Below are 17,499 nucleotides of genomic sequence, written 5' to 3' on the forward strand. Positions count from 1 at the left end.
CATAGATAATATGCTTTAAATGAAGAATGCAGTGTTAAGCAAAATTAAAAGGCAGGCAAGGTCTCAGAGATTACATGTGTTACTGATGGAAACAGGCCAGACTACCAACTACCAATTATATAGTGTTGTCAGTGTAAAAACTGAAATGTGCCAGGTTTCCAGACTTCCATTTTTTTCAGCTTCATTCAGCTCTTTCTTATTAGTAACTCGTGTCTTCCCCATTCAACAAAGAGCACTCAACAGTGAGCTCTTTGGAAGAAGGGAGAAGGCAGAAGAAGCCCCTTACTCCTGACTGCCCAAAAGGCTTTTAGGGCAATGCCAACTCTGCCATCCTTCCTGCAGAGGTCTCAGACGAGCCCCTCTCCCTGCTGGTGCAGGTGGGAAAGGGCTGAAAGCAAAGGAAAAGGGAGCCAATGCTCCCCTGCTGCTGGGAGTCCACAGTGCTGGACTCAGGACTGATCTTGAAGTGACAAGAGCAGGTACACAGGAAGGTGACAAATAAGCAAATGAAGTAACCCTTTTCCCCTCTTCCTGGGAAAGGGTTTGTGGCAGCTGGGAGCTCAGGCAGCAGGTTAGTACAGAGGAGAGGAATGACTCCAGCCTCCTTTCTTTCCTGCTGGAGACAGGGAGCTGCCTGCCTGTTCCTACAATTCCTCTGTGGTCTAATGTAAAGTACATTCTTAGGGGAGTTTTCCTGAAAAACAAAGTAAATGCCAACAGTTCTTGCCACATGTGTGAATATCCATGGTAAATAACTGCTTAAGTTAATTTTTAACTGGCTTGTGTGATATTTGTTTTGGTAGGTGCCTCTGAAAATTCTGATGAAAGAGTTTTGCATCATTAATTTATATGTGATCTATATAAATGATATATTTATGCTTAAGGAAGTTGGTTTCCTGGATTTAGTTGTTTCCTAGGAGGTTATTTTTTGTTCTATCTTATGATTCATGTATGTTTTTTATTAACTTAATCTTAAGATTCTCAAGAAGAATAATTCTAAGGAAAAATAAATGCCTTTTGCAATTTTTTTTGGGCTTATGTTACCTTTTTAATGTTTCATAAAAAATGCTTAATTGTTTGGTTTTTCCCTGAACTTATTCAAGGAACTAAAAAATCTGTCTAAATTAGATGAATAGCTTTTAATTCACTAAACTTTACAGTCTCAATTGCAAAATTAGGCAAGTTGAATTCCATGCTAAGAATTTAAATATCACTGTTCATACTCCTATAAAAAAAAGAGAATAGTCAAAGTTCTTTTTTTTTTTTTCTCAATGGGTTCGAAACTCTTGTTATATGCAATGTCACCCTTCCCATCTTTTTCAGGATCTGCAAAAGATAAAATATTATGGCTATTTGTAATGAAAATTAAATTTCCCATGACATCATTTACCTTTAGAAATAGAGCTTTTGAGAAAAAATACCATTACAGAGCATTAGATGTGTCTGTAGGTTTGGTCAGCATGAGACACTTCCCATTATCATGTATTGAGATTTGATGGTTGTGGATTCAGAAATATGGGTGGATTAAGATGATAAATTAACATTGCAGTTCTGGACACTCATGGCCACTGACTGCATTTGTTTCTAGCTCTGGAAATAGATGGTAAATGTATGTGTGTATCTTAAGCAATTTTTCTTGGATTTTACACCTAAGGCTGTGTTCTACTTTACGTTTTACATGAGATGAGAGTTCCTATCCAATGATATGAATGGCTTAAATGATTTATAATAATTTGTTAATATGAGGTAACTTATGGTGATTGAAAAGTAATTGAAAACCATTTTGGAATCATTATTTTATGCAGTATTGTTAGATAAATGAAGATAAGCTAGATCAAGAAAAGATATTTGCATCTATCTCGTGGATTTAGATAAAAGTATACTTTAAAGAATTAATTAGGTTTTTTCCTCCTCTTAGCCAGTTTATTGTTTAGCACCATGTGCTCTTGGATCACTTATCTTGCGTTTCCAACTGTTGTATTTATAGCAAACATCTGGTCCCATCCTAAAGCAAAGTTACATCTCTTTGTAACAGCTGGACTGTGAGCTCAATGCTCAATGTTGAGCTTCCTCCTAGAGTTTATTATAATGAAAAAGAAATAATTCTTGAATGTAATACTTCTGGAGCATCATAAATTAAATATATTTGCTTTACTACAGTATTTCTCTCTGATTTGTAAAAATGATTATGATTTAGTGACTGTGAAGTATTTGTGGGCAAAGGTAAACAACAACTAATGATCTCCTCTCTTCTGCAGAAAATTACATCAGCAGTTTGAGATGTATAAGGAGCAAGTGAAGAAGATGGGTGAAGAATCACAGCAGCACCAGGAGCAGAAGGGTGATGCCCCAACCTGTGGCATCTGCCACAAAACCAAATTTGCTGATGGCTGTGGCCATAACTGTTCCTATTGCCAAACGAAATTCTGCGCGCGCTGCGGAGGAAGAGTGTCTCTGCGGTCCAACAAGGTATGGAGCTGTGAGGCTTGAACAGCAGCCTTCTCCTAAACTCAGGGTCTCTTACTCATTGCTTATGAATCCAAATCACAGAACTACTGAAACAGGTTTCCTTTAAGGAGAAACCTACTCCAGGCCCTTTTAAGAAATCTGTCCTTATTTCATGTAATTTCCAATTGCATATGAATTTGTGATTATGGCTTTTAAGTTAATGCATATCCTTTTTTGACTAAAAAGTACATTTCTTTGATTGGAGAATGAGTCTCTATTTGAGAAACAGAAGTATATCTAGTGATCTAGGGATGCTAATATTAAGATATTGATTATGACATAGTAGAGCAAGGATTTGTTTCTTTCCTGCTTGCCTAGGCTCTTCTGTTCTTGATCATTGTAAAATTAGTGTTAGAACATTTTATATAATATAATATTGTGCTTTAAAATATTTATTTGCTATTGTAAATTTCCACACATATTATGCATATTTATATGTATATACATATGTGAATGTTAACCTATTTCTGGGAGGTAATTAAATGCACTTAGATATATTGTTCTGTATATGCTGGTGTTTATTGCATAACAAGTGGTAAACCAGCAATCTGAATTCTTAAAAAAGCTGAAGGATAGAGTAAAAAATTCAGCACAACCAATGTAATCACAGAAAACTCTTCTGAGATCATTTTACTCAACATTTTAGATAAAATGTTCAGATCTGATACATAGAATCTTTCTCAGATTCTGACAGATACTTATAGAAGACATATGGCAGTATTGAAGAAGTATTATGCTAGTCTTTTTTGAAAACATGTATTTTGTAAACAATACAATTTTATTATTTTAATGTTTAATTATGTAATATTTTTATATAATTTATTTACATGAGTCAATTTTTTTCAGTAATATGCTCATTGCAAATACCATGCAATTGGTAAATATTATCTTCTGTAAGATAGGAGACAATATTATGCATGTTATGTATTTCTTGGCCTAAGATTGAAAAGTAGGTTTAAATAATGGACTGAATTTTTTGACTAACAAAGTATAAAATAATAAAAAAAAATTAATAATAGTTTCTGATAATTAAAGCAACTGAGATGATGTGTAAATGTGTCAAATTGTCTTGGTTTTCATTAAGGTAACTTTAAAATGCTGCCTTCAGTGGGTTTATATATTTTATTTGTTTTTTCTAATGACTGACTTAGTCATATTGCTAGTAATAACAGAGATAATTTCTGTATTCATTTCATCTGATTACAGAGGCTAATTAGGACAGATATTAGAGTCATTATGCCTACATCCTTAGAAACATAGCATTAGGAAGAATGCTTCATTTCCTAATGACACATTCTGATACACCATTTAGGTTCTCCTTGAGATGGATCATTTGAACTTGACAGATAGATATATGTCTGACTTCTCTTGACAGATTTCCAATGAGATTCTTCCACAGAGTCTTAGGTAATTCCACTGCTTCACCATGCTCACCACAGATAGCTTTTCCTACTGTCTAACCCAAATCTGTCTTTCAGTAAGTCAACTTCTCCATTCAGTCTGAGACTGTTCTGCAACACTTCTCAGCTGGCATTTTCTTCTATTACTTTTGCTAGTTGAGTGTGAGGCTGTCCTGCACCTCATTCATTTTTGTTCTAGATAATTTATGAATAAGGTGAACAAAGTATCTCTAGACTCATCTCCTGTGAGGCTTTGCTGGTGAAAACTTTTGATTAAAAAACCCTGATCGTTTATTGCTGGGTTTTTTCTTGTCCTTTCATTAATTAAGTTTTCTCGTGGATGAATTTATTCCTATTCAGTGGCAGCTGAGATTCTTTGAAAGCTTGTAATCCCAACTGAGCAGTAGGACTAAATCCCATTTTCTCACTTTCTCTCTGACTACTTGAAAGAATTCTAATACATGTAACAGATGTGAATTCCCTCTACTAAATCCATTTTGACTTCTCCACATTTTATCATAATTTATTCATATGCTTGCTAATTATATTGTGTATTTGAGTTTCTAAAAATCTGTCCAATGTGGATGTCAGACTCATTTGTCTATTCTTCAATTGATATAATGTTGAAATTCCTTAAAAATATTTTGGTATTTTTGCCAACTTTTATACTTCTTATCAGTCAAAGACTGCATTACAGTTACTAATTATTTTAGACTGGAGAGTCTTTACACTAACTATCATTTATTTTTAAAAAGTGGGGTTTTTTTGTTGACTCATTTTATAGCTTCTTTTCTGAAATATCAGTTCAAAGTGTGTACTCCAGTTTATTCTGCATAAAATAATATTCTAGAGTAAATACCTTCTTAATCACTGTGAATATGAGCAAAAAAGATCTAATTCAAAAAGATTGTGGCAGTTTCCCTGCTTTGTGCCTACATTGATTATTCTATTAAAACTGTTGTGCAATACCAGAATACATTCTTATCTCTTCTTTCCTGAATACAACTTCAGTTTCTTGGAGGATGACTTCTAATAACTTCCTATTTTAAATTTGCTTTTTTTGGTCTTTGTAGACATTATATATTTTTATATAAATATATATATATGTCTGCTTTGGACCTTATATAGGTGATACTTAAACTATCACCTTATAAGGTGATACTTATGCTGTCTGAAATGTCCTTTGGTTGATCTGTTTAAGATCATCATAATATCAAGTTTCAAGCTAAACTCTTGCCTTTTACTCCAGATTCTCCTCCTAAACTGTTTAATGCAGACCAGTATTAGCAGGATGCACCTCAGATGATGGAGAATTGCAAAGAATGCTCCTCTTTCAAAGATCTCAAGGCTGACTACTGCTTACAAGGTTCATGGCCATGAGTAGGAGCAGGGAGGGGAAATGTTTGGACTGTTGCTAAAGCATTAGATTAGGATTCTCAAAATGTTTGGTTGATTTATTCCTTTTTCAGTTTCATTAAAGTGCCTTAAATATATAGGCATTAGCATTAAATTCAAGCTGTAGAAAAAATTATCATTATGTGAGAGTTCCTTCTAGCTCAAACAAATAAAAATGATAATGGTAGCGCTTCTTCTGTACAATTTATTATCTTGGTGAGTGGTGTATTTACTTAAATGGGGATTAAATTTCAAGGGAGTAAAAAAACCTTGAACAGTCATCTTTTATGTTTATGAACATAAACAGTTCAGACTGATTAAAATTTAAATAATAAATCATGTGAGAGCAAGCAGTAATAGTTCTTAGTAATAAGAGTACCACTGATATATAAAATATACTCCTCTTTTTTATTATATACTAATTTATATAGGGAAATGCATATTGAATGAGTCAGTTGACAACAGAATGAGGTTTATGCAGGTGAGAAATCTAAATGCTTAAATGTTGGAAAAATCCAGCCTCCAGATTTGATACAATATTGTGTGCAGCAAATCTAAATTTTAACACCTCAGAATGGCAGTTCACTAAACCAACCTTATACTTGTACAGAAAGGAGAAAATGCTTGTCTGGAAAGTTAACTTAATGCATGCTGAATACCTTCTTTCAGGGTATTTGGCAACTAACTAGCACTTGGAGCCACTGAAACATCCTTCTTTCTTTGTCTTTGAAGAACAAAAGTAAAAGATTTTCAGTTGTTTTATAGGACCCAAAACCAACATGGGAAACATGCAAGGTGTAAGTAGGGAACTTCTCCCAGTTCTCCTGGTTCAGTGCAAGCTTTGCATTCTGATAATTTCCCTGGGGTTGTTTGATTTTGGAAAAAACCATCAAGTTCCCTTTACAGAATGATTCTAACTGCTGGACTTGCAATGTGATCTGTATGGAGTTGCAACATGAAATTGTAGCATACTTGTGGTAATGCATAATCCTTTCCACTCTGTTGAGAATTAGCAAGAACTGAAGAATTAGTCTGTCACAATCAGGTTTTCTAAGTCACTAGGATTTGGAATAAACTCCATGATTTGTTATTGCACACAAGTAAGCTGGCCTTTAGGAGATGTGGTTTGATTTTGCATTTCTCTACAAAAGACGTATAACACTGCAAACATGAGGAAAGGGTTCCTCTAAACACTTAGTGTGGTTTTTCTTTGCAGTTTAATGCATGTAATACCTGTAAAAACTGATAACCTGCAACTGTATTCATCTCTCTAGAGAACAAGTATCTCTGAAAAAAACCAGAAAGTCAGGGGTAAATTAATCCAAAGACATTCCACTTCTTAATCAGCAGTTGTAAATTCACAGTTGGAGGGTGTAAAAGTTATGCTTCTCATTAGGATAAACTTCACATCTCAGTCTCCCCATGGATAGAATAGAATTTGTACTATCAGTTATTTTGAAGACTTAAATCTGGTCCTGATTATATTGGACCAATATTAATGCCATAGGAACATCTCTGATAGTTAAGATATCTCTAAGTGATGATCATTTAGAAATGATCAACCCTCCCTGTTTTATTGGAGGTGATCAACCTCTTTATTCTTTTGAAAGTTATACCCAAACTTATCAGGACTACAGTTCAGCTACTGCACTTCATGGTCTTTAGTAGCTTTCCCCACTCCTTTCCTGGTGGAGTTTGGCTTCTCTGATGTGGTACAGCTGTAACCTGGGATCCGCCTTGGGGAAAGAGCTGTGTGAGGATGATTTGCCTTGGAGCTGCTCAGTGCTCAGCCTTGGTCCCTGCCTCAGCCATGCAGCTGCCTGGATGGTTCCCTTACTGAGCCTAATCTATTGGCTTGGCTTCCTGGGTTGCCCCAGCTCTGCCTTATCACCATGGACCCTGCTGGGGACCTGGATTCTTTGTTGACCCTGGGCCCTATCCCTGGGTTCCCCTTGGGTGCGTGCTGTGGGACACAGGATTGCAGGTGAGGGCATGACCTGCCTCATGCCTCCCTTTCTGCCTTCTCCTGGCCCTGGCTGAGCTGCTGACCCTGTTTCTGCTGGGACTGTATTACAGAAGTGGTGCTGCCCCAGCATAACATTTCAGCAAAACACTTAAATTGTTGCATTTAATGCTGCGAGTTAATACCTTGTACAAGTACCATTTTGGACCAGGAGATATTGCTCCTTTCCAGTCTGTAAGCTTTCCTTGCAAAATAATACCTAGCAGAACTAATATTCAGAATCTGCATTTCTGTACTGATCCTTCAGATTATCTTGATTGCTAAAAACCTGTGTGATTTTAAAAATACAAGCTATATGGATATGATCAGTCCCTTCAAAAGACAACTGCACAAACTCTTTTTGTTATTAATTTTATTTATTTGAAACTATTTTGATTTCATAGCTCTTTTGATCTCAATAAACATCAAATGATGGTCTCATTTTCAACAGAGGCTGCATGTTTGAACTTGTTTGAACTCTTCACTATAAAGCTTTCATAAACCTTAGAGGTTGTTATGATCCTGATGCAGTGAAGAACACTCAGTTTTACCCAGACTTATAGTTCAAGGCAATTAAAGGGAGAAACATACAGTCTTGAACAGCAGCTTTGGCTCATGCAGTCAGATGCCAGATTGACCTTGTAACAGTTCTTTTTAAAAAAGGATAAGGGATAAATACCAAATCATTCTAGGTGTTTTTTTTTTTGAGTATAGGATGGAGTTTCACTAATTTTGCTAACATTTCTGTGTGTCTGAATACTCACGGAGATAAGGCCTTTCTCCTTAAATCCACTGTTAAAATATACCTGCATTTTCATGTGGAACAGGACGAATATCCCTGTTCTTTGAAAACTGAATGGAATGATTTCTCTAATGTCTTTGCTACTGAAATGCCTGACTAGGCTGTCTTTCAGATTGTCAATCATGTAATTGTTTGCAGTGTATTGCTATGAACTCAAGAATGTTTGACAGTGTGTGTGGAGGAAGCTGAGAGGCTGGAAGAAGTTATAGGTGTTGGGTAAACTGTGGTGGCATGCCTTTCACTTCTTCACATTTCTTTATATTTTGTAGCTTGTTTTTGAAAAGAGATTCTTCATCCTGGACATTATTCAACATAAGTTGATTGTGTGAATTAAGTCTTGGTTACTGTTATGATCAAAGTATGAATGACAGGATTTTGAATTATGGATTGTAATTCTCTTGGGTAGCAGAGTGTATTTCTTCAGAGGTGAGGATGAGAAATCAAGGCTCTAGACATTTCCATGTAAACTGTCTCTGAACACTGCTTTCTTTCTTACTGCAGTGGGACAGGAAACCATGCTAGGAGGGTATGAGACCACCTGGTATGAGCAGAAAAATATGTCTCTGCTCACAGAGTGATAAGACATGGTTGTCCTGTGATTTAGATAGCTTCCTATGCTATTTCCTATTTGTATAACTGAGAATACCACTAAAACCCATAGCATCTTTAAAATACTTTAATCTTTTGCCACTGAACATAGGATCATAGAATGAATTGGGTCAGATGGGACCCATGGAGGTTTTTCCAGACCAATCTCCCGCTCCATGCAGGATTAACTTCAAAGTCAGATGAGGTTGTTAGGACCTTGTTCAACTGAATTGTGAAAACTTCCTGGGAGAGTGAATCCCTAACCCCACTGGACAACATCTTTCAGAGATTAACAACTCGAGTGATTTTCTTTTTTCCTTACATGCAATGCAATACCTTAATTGTTGCATTTTGTTTATTTCCTGTGCATCTTCAAGAAAATTCTGTCTTTGTGTTTCCTGTAGCTAAACCTCAAATAGCTGAGGGATGGAAGTAGTTCTTGTCTTCCCACATCCTTCCCTGTCCCAGCCTTCTTTAGGCTAAACAAGCCTATCTCAGCTTCTCCTTGTATACTGTGTGTTTTATTGCCTGACTGTCTTGTTTGGCCTCTGTTGTATTCTCTCCTGTTTGTTGAAACTTTAGGATTGGAGGGAATCTAAGCCTTCTCCAAGACTTACATGCTATAAAGTTACATTTCATACAGGTATTGGAACAACAAATCTATAAAATTCATTGTCACCCTTTTGTGGTAAGCAGTTGTATTCCAGCACAGCCAATGCTTAACCAAGTGCATAGATTTAGTCTCTGTATTGGCATGTGAAATTAAAATACCAGATAAAAATCATCATTCTCTTCATTCAGTAAAAGACGGAATATTTTTGACGAAAAATATTTTTTTTTCCTAAAGTATTGTTCCATTTACAATTTAGACAGCTAAGAAGACAATTTCTTCAAGGAAAATAACAAATAGGAATGTTTGTATTTAATATTGATGGGTATGAAAAGGAAAATATATGTGTTATACTGGCATGACATGCAGTAAACACTTGTGACAAAATCAGTCTCCTTGTGCTTTATAACTCCAGGATTTTACAGATCTCTTGAGTGACTAACATGCAGCTTTGCCATTTGAATACCCTCTAGATGTCTGTAGTAAACAAACATTCTTAATTTCACTGAACCCTTTGCAAGTGCAAAGGATTGATGAATGCTAATAATTTGCAGTACTGGGGTCCAAGGTATGAGCTACATGCTGCATTCTTTTGATGAGATGACCCATTCTTTTGTGAAGATAATTCAGGCATGACTCACAAATTATTTTTACAAAAATTATTTACTTCGGGCATTTTTTCTACAATTTTTTATTATATGATAGTCTCACTTTCCCTCATGAAAAGATAATGAAAATTATTAAAATTACTTATTTTTCACTATATCTCCTTCACCACTAGGGAAAATAAGAAATATATATATATTACGTCCTTTGATATTTATTTGTTTGTCTTACTAAAGAATTCTAGTACTTACTTTCAAAATGGATGTGACTCTTTCCTTATTTGTGTTTTCTTTTTCCCCTTGTCCTTTCTTTCTTGCTTTCGTGGATATGAACTCCAGGAGGACAAAGTGGTTAGAGCCTTTTTTCTGTTTAAAGTTCTTTTCTTTTATGGTCGACTTATTTCCTGCCCTACATTTGCTCTCATTTACACAGGTGTAATTCCTACTGAAGGCAAGGGGAATTACTGTCATTAAAATGAAAGCAATGCTTGGCATAAAAGGCTTAATTGTTTTTCAAATAGCTTACTAATAACCTGTGAGTTGTTGTGAACAGTATGCATGATATTCCTCTCTGTTTGCAGCTTTTGTGAGCATGCCCCTGCCTTTGCTTTTGCAGTATATGTGCACAGCTTAAAATAGTTAAATGTCATTTGTGTCACAGGTGTTTCTTTGATAAAATTCATTTGTGTTCTTGTAGAAGTGGCATAAAGTGACCATAATGAATTTTCCACTCTGTATCACTGATATGTATGCTCTCCACATTTTAGGTTGTAATTTTTTTGGCCTGGTAGTTCAGTTCTGATTGTCAATGACAATGCAATTAGATACCAGTAAATATTAAGAAAACATATCTATCCTAAACGTTTAGGAATATGGCAGAAATGTCATAGAGTTATCCACTAAGATGAATTATTTTCCAAACTGGTTTTTAGGCTTTCCTAAAATGTAGTGCACATATTGTATTCAGCATAATGTCGAAATAATGTTAAATGTTATGTGTATCACTGACATTCTGTTTGTCTTGATAATAATACACAGAGAGGAAATCTTTTATTTTAATCTTTTAGTTTAGCAAGGTTTAAAATGGTAGTATAAATCTGAATTTGGGAGTAAGCCTGGGTATGTTTCAATGTTTTCACCAAATCAGTGTAATGGTTTATAAATAACAGAATTGAGAAAATGGCATGAGGTGGTGTAAATCTGTTCATCCATCAAACTCTCTGCTGTATTCTAAAGAACCTAAATTATAAAAGCAATTTGCCCTGTAATGCTTGGGAAAAAAGTTCCTGATTTAAATGGAGTAAAGAAATTCTTTAAAGTTCGTATACTTTTAGTTAATGTATACAGATAATGGCTTTTTCTATAATAAAATGTAATTTTTTCTTCCTGATAGAAGTGCCAAGGCTCACATTTGACTTGCACATATGATTCAGAAATGCTTTTATTCACACAGATGTTGTAAGCCATGTGCTGTTTTTACCATTGAGGACATATCTTTAGTAGCAGGCAAGTGACAATTGAGGTGGGCCATCTCCTGGTGGCCCAGTCTGTTAGAGGGTACACAGCTTTCTTTTGGCCTTCTTCATCAGCGTTTCTCACAGTTAAAAGGCTGTGAAAGTGCAAAAGCTGTGAAATAACAGCAGTTTGTAGAATACAGAGGTAGCTGTTGAATACGAAAAGCAGATGAAGAATAGGAACAATTTTCTCCTTGAAGAATGTACCCTTTCTGTATAACCTTGCAAGTAATTGATGCATGCTAACAGTGCTTATTCCCACAGTCAGTCCAACAACTGATTCCTGCGATATCATCTATGTTGGAGCCATGTAAAATATTAAATTCACCTGGAAAATGAAATAAAAAAAAAACATGTGAAGGTTATATCATTATCTGGCTTTACCATGTCCATGTGTTAGGGAGGAAAGGGACAGGAACTTCTCTAGCTAATCAATTAGTTAGATTTTTCCATGAAAAAGGATTATGGCTTAAGTTGCTTTATGTAGTGTCTGAAATTTGGAAAGAATCCCTTTTTTAGAAAGAGACTCACAAAAACTATAGAATATTTCCTATACCTCGAATACCTCTGACAAAAGTTTCCTGTACCAGCTATTACATAGCATTGTTTTCTGAGATACCTCTTTGCTGTGGGAAGCTTAATGATTTTCCTCAGCTCTTTAGTATTGTCTTTCAGATTGGGATCTCTAAAAGTCATTCAGAGAGTTGCCAACATAGATCTTCCTGAATCCACTTGGGCCACTTGTCTCAGCCTGTTCTCTGATCCTGTTTCTCACATATCCATTTGTCTGAGTTGCTCTCCTTTATCTTTCTGCATTCAGACTGCACTCTTGTTTCCTTGATCACTAACAGAAAGCACCTCCAGTAGCAGAAGGTGAACAGACTTCTTGGTTGAAATTGGATTGCCAAACATATTTCAATACTAGGTTCTCCTTTTGCCTGTCAAAATTACCCTGCAATCAAGGCACGTCCTCTACTCAAAATATGTTACCCAGCTTTATTTTCAGTCTTTTCAGGACTGTCATGATGTGACCCTATAGAATGTAGTCAGTATACATAGGTTTTTAAATCTGCAAGTAGCAGACTTAAACTTGCCTGAAATCCTGGTGAAGACTCTACAAGGTAAATACCTCCTACTAATGGTTAAATTAGCATACAAATCTTTTCTCTGTATTAGATCTCCTGTGTTGCTAACTTTTAGGGCCTTACTATCATACCAAAATACACTGTTGGTCGGCCATCACAGTCAAAGAGCAGGGAGATTACCCTACACTGTAGTCCATAGTCCAATTTTATATTAACTGCTTTGAGTTGGAGATGTTGAGGGATTTTATTTTTTATTTTCTTCTTTCTTTTTTTCTCTTTTTTTTTCCTTTTCTGCAATGCCCATGCCCTATTTTCTCATGCACAGATCATTGGCTTACCCTCCACATGTTCAAGGAAGGGGAAATGTCTTCCTAGGAACTTTCAATCTCCTTTTCCAGCTTTTGCTTGAAATTTAATTGGAAAATAAAAATAAGACAACTCCTTCACATGATATAGCTGTAAAATGGTCTTAGCTATTTCAATCCAATGGCTACATGGGGCTTTAGATCCATGTAAGGAGACTTTTCTTTCATTATCTGTGCTCTGTGCTTAAAGAACACTCAGATGTTTCTTGCTTAAGAACAGAAGTAAATACAGAAAAAAACGACTATGAGTGAGTCTGAAATTCTTTTTACAGTCATATTTGTACTTCTGTATTAGATGAGCCAGGGTTTAAATGCCCAAAAACTTCTATAATTTTTTTTTCACCCACAACAGTCAGTGTAAAAGACACTAGTCCTTTCTATAAACCTTGTCCTTTACATATATACTATGGTGGTGTAATTTTACAGTACAGAAACTAGAAGTAGCTGGTTTGGTTTTAGGTGTACTGAATTTCTGAAAAGCAGTAGGGGTGATTTAGAGAGAGTCTGGTGAAATTAGAGTGACCTGTTTTTGTTTTGTTAGCTATTTTTCTCATCCTGATAGCAATCGAATTTTATCTTTCAACTTCAAATTATGCAAAATAGATTAATTTTCCATTGAAATTCTTCTTCAAGCTATCCTAAAATAATCTTGTCTCAAAACATGTATGGAAACATTGCGATAACAATAAAAACTATAGCACATCCATACATTTTCACTTTTGTTCGAATTAATAGAGCAAGAGCAATTACAAATAGCAATTCTGGAACCAGAAGATGAAACAGTTCTTGAGCAGTAAGTTTTATTTGCCACCTGTTGCAATATTCAGAAACATTACCATGTGCTATTAAGTTCCAGGTGTAGACCTTTATCAAAGGTAGCTCAGCAAATTCCTCATTTCAGTCTCAGGTGTGTAACAGCACACCTAAGACTCTTTGGACACAGTTAGACATTATGGCACAGCAGGGGATGGTATAAATGTTTAATTATCTAGATTCAGCTTCAGTGGCTGGAAACCAGTGCCTATATATATAAATAATGAAGACATTGCTAGTAATAGAGTAAAGCAGCAAACCTCCCAAGGTGTTTTTCCCTCCCTCAGCTGTTTACTTAGAGCTTTATTTAGCTAGTGCCTTCAAGGAACAGCTTAGTGGTAGGTTTAGGAATTAAATGAAAAAGGCCTTGCATCTGGGTTAATATCTGTTTGCTCTTTAGATCTGCTGTGTGAAAAATGGAATTTGCATGGCCAGCATCTGTTGATATATGAAATATTGTATGCACAGACAAGACAATTATTCAGCTTAGTATGAATGCACTTATGTAGACAGTTTTAGCAGGTGTTGAACTTCAGTGCATTCAAGGAAAAGTTTCGATAAATGTGAAAAATAATGTGTTGAAACAAGATGTCACCTATGAACTATAAACAGGGTATTCAAAAATTAAAACTTTCCTGGTTTGAATTATTATAAAGATGCCATCATTCAGCATCAAGAAGGTCTACAGAAAAACCTGTATTTCAGGTACCTAATTCAATTGCAGTCAATTTATATGTGTTACTGTTTGTGGCTTTTTGATCATTAGTGTCATGTAGCTCACAAGCCCTTTTTAGCATTTTAGATCTGCAAGAAATAAACCACCAAAGGTTTGTAAACCAAATACATATTAAAAGGATTTCTGTTTTCACAAAAAAAAAAAAAAAAAATCCCTGCAATGTTTTAATACTGATAGAATCCAGATGTACATTTGTTAAGTGGGAATCTGAGTAATTTTTTTTTCCTATGTATACATGTACCTCCCATTTATCTTTAAATGTTTAAAGTTGGTCAGTGTTAATCACTAGTGTTCATTTAACCTGTTCATCTTTCAGTTTCAGTGTAATTGCTACATAACTTCAGAGTCGTGACCTGTTTAATTAAGGTGTTCTTGCTCTTAGATACTTGGTCATGTGATTATGAAAGATGATATTTATTACTGTTAAGGATTTGGATTTCTTACTGTTTTAGGTAGACAAAGTATGGGATCTTTCAAAGGGATTAGAATAGTTTAGCCTCTACATTGCAGATAGGATTCCAATGCCTATTTCTCCCAATGTGTGCAATTGCCTAGTGTTCTTGCATTCAACATTTGTTAATTTTTAGCTTAAAACACCTTGATGATCATATATTTTTAACAAATTTGTTTTGCTCTGTAGATGTGAAGCAAATTCCTCCTACTTTGCTTCAAATTACTTTTTTAGTTCTATTTAATCCTTGTTTGACTTCTATTTTTATTGACATCATTGTGAGTGGCCAAAGAAAACTTTCCATGTGGTGAATGTCTGGCCTCAGTAACTTGGGAGGAACATAATTGTTTGCATTGTTCTTACCTTGTTGTATAGCAAAAAGTGAAAATTAGTTCAAAATGTAGTGTATGGATTCAGACACCAATCTCAAATACTCATTAAAAATGAAATTTGTGTTTCCAGAGTCCTTCTAGATGAATATGGTTGTTTTTGTTTTATAGTTTATCCATGTGTTTATCTTAACTGGCTATTTATAAAAGACTTTGAAATAGAATAGCTATGATCCTAGAATGTTAGACTTCTGCAATTTTCTTGCACCATAAGCTTAAAAAATGCTGTAGATATATTTAGTATTATGAACGGGATTCTGATGCCATCTTAGGTAAGGGTTTGTTCATGCCCCACGTCCACTGAATGGCTGCCTGCTGTGTAAGGGCCTTCCTCAAAGGAAAATATGCCACCAGTTACAACTTGCACTTAGCAGTTAGGGAAGAAACAGAGAGATTTATCAGAGACAAGCAGACCACCATCTTCACTTTCCATGGACTTAAATGTGGGTTAGGTCTGGTCCAGAATTGAGAATTCAAACACGTATAACTTAACCTTCTGAGGAGATTAAAAATTCTTTCATAAAGAAACTGTTGTGTCAGGATTTAATCTCAACAAAAGTGCCTATTCAACCACTTTTCTTTCTAAAGCCTCAAACATTTAGTCTAGCCCATTTATATGGGCTGCATGTGGTGTCTTCACAGAGCTGACTTGCTTCCTTCAACATTGTCTGTAGTGAATATTGAAAAAATGAAGGGAGAAGCAGAAGCCACATGGTGATGTATCAATAGTAAGATTCAGGGGTTTAACAGGGTAAATTGATAGGAACTTCCAGCTGTGAGTTGGAATGTGAAACTACACAGCCTATTTAGAAAGAATTCCCAACAAATGACATGGTTTTTTTAAGGCAAATTCTATGTCCTTTCTAAGGCACAGACATAGTTTCCAGGTTATACTTCTAAAAAGCCTTTTATTCTTGTGAGAGCTTCAAATACTGATGCAAAGTTTTTCAGGACAAAATTATTTTTATACTTCAGCAATATTCTTTGAAAAGTCTACTACTTAGTTGTTAGCTGCAAATTGCAATTGTAGTGTGTGTTGTTCTTTGAAGAGAAATTCAGTGATTGACCTTCAAGACACTTAGTCCGTGACTTTTTTGCTGTTCTTGCTTCATCTGTGTTCTCATACTAAGAGTTTGGAAGAACATGAAGGACTTATTAAAGTATGACTCCTTTGTACTGTCAGTTCACATACACAGAATATGTACATGAAGAGTTCTATCATGATATATTTAACTTTTCCTGCCAGAGGGAATGATACAAAAGAACTATAAAGCAGGAAGTGGTCATTAAAATGTAGATACAATTATCTGAGTGAATTTGAAATAGAACTAAGTTTAGGGAAGGTGATAATTCTCACTAATAATGCTTTCAAAGCCTGCTAATTTATACTAGCAGAGAAGGGGAAGCATTCACCCAGCTGCCACTGCTGAAGTAGCAGAAGGACTATCGTTTGTGGAATTTGTAGCTATTTTAAAGTAAGAAGTACTTATGGAAGTACATAAACATATCAATATATATAAAGTAGAAGTATGGGCAGTTAATAATATTTGCTTCCTAACAAAGGGGACTATTTGACATTGGATTTAAAAAAAAAGAAAAAAGATCTTTATTTCATTGTTCTTTTTTTCCTTTTGTTCTCTCCATCATATTGATAGGCAGATATACCTGACTGTGTAAGGTGTCACTATGTCTGTTGCACACTTAGTCTATTCTATTTTGAAATTCATGAAATAAAAATACTGACATACATATAATTTTTTTTAAATGTTAGATTTTCTTGCTGTTCTGTCAGGATTAGCTATGGCTGCATCTATTGCAGGCATAAGATGTGCAGCTTTTGCAGTATGTGAGTCAGTGTAGGTTTCCAGGCTGGGATAGCACAGCACTGAGAATGGTGCAGGGAGGTGATTGTCCCACCACACCATGAGCTGGCATAGCCTCACTGAGTGCTAGGTGCAGTTTGGGGTACCACACCTTACAAAGGACATCAGACTGTTTGAGTGAGTCCAGGGGAAGGAGATTACAATGGTGAAAATTCTCAAGGGCAAGACTTACGGGTAGTGGCTGGGGTCACTTGGCTTGTCCTGGTTGGAGAAGAGAGGGCAGAGGGATGACCTCATTGCAGTCTATGGCTTCCTCCCAGGCACAGGGAGGTGGGCTGGGGAGCTTCAGATGGGACATTAGGAGAAGGCTCTCCAGCCAGAGGGGGGTTGTTCAGTGGAACAGTCTCCCCAGA

At 35.6% G+C, this 17,499-nt stretch overlaps 1 protein-coding gene across 1 annotated transcript in view; it reads left to right on the forward strand.

Annotated features, from left to right (window-relative positions):
* RIMS2 (regulating synaptic membrane exocytosis 2) overlaps positions 1 to 17,499 on the forward strand; it is a 446,152-nt gene that overhangs the window by 84,885 nt on the left and 343,768 nt on the right. The window contains exon 4 of the mRNA XM_059865145.1: positions 2,259 to 2,469. Within this exon, the coding sequence (XP_059721128.1) occupies positions 2,259 to 2,469 (211 nt within the window). The remainder of the gene's footprint in view (positions 1 to 2,258; positions 2,470 to 17,499) is intronic.

The sequence above is a fragment of the Haemorhous mexicanus genome, chromosome 1, assembly GCF_027477595.1.
Source record: "Haemorhous mexicanus isolate bHaeMex1 chromosome 1, bHaeMex1.pri, whole genome shotgun sequence".
NCBI classification, from domain to species: domain Eukaryota; kingdom Metazoa; phylum Chordata; class Aves; order Passeriformes; family Fringillidae; genus Haemorhous; species Haemorhous mexicanus.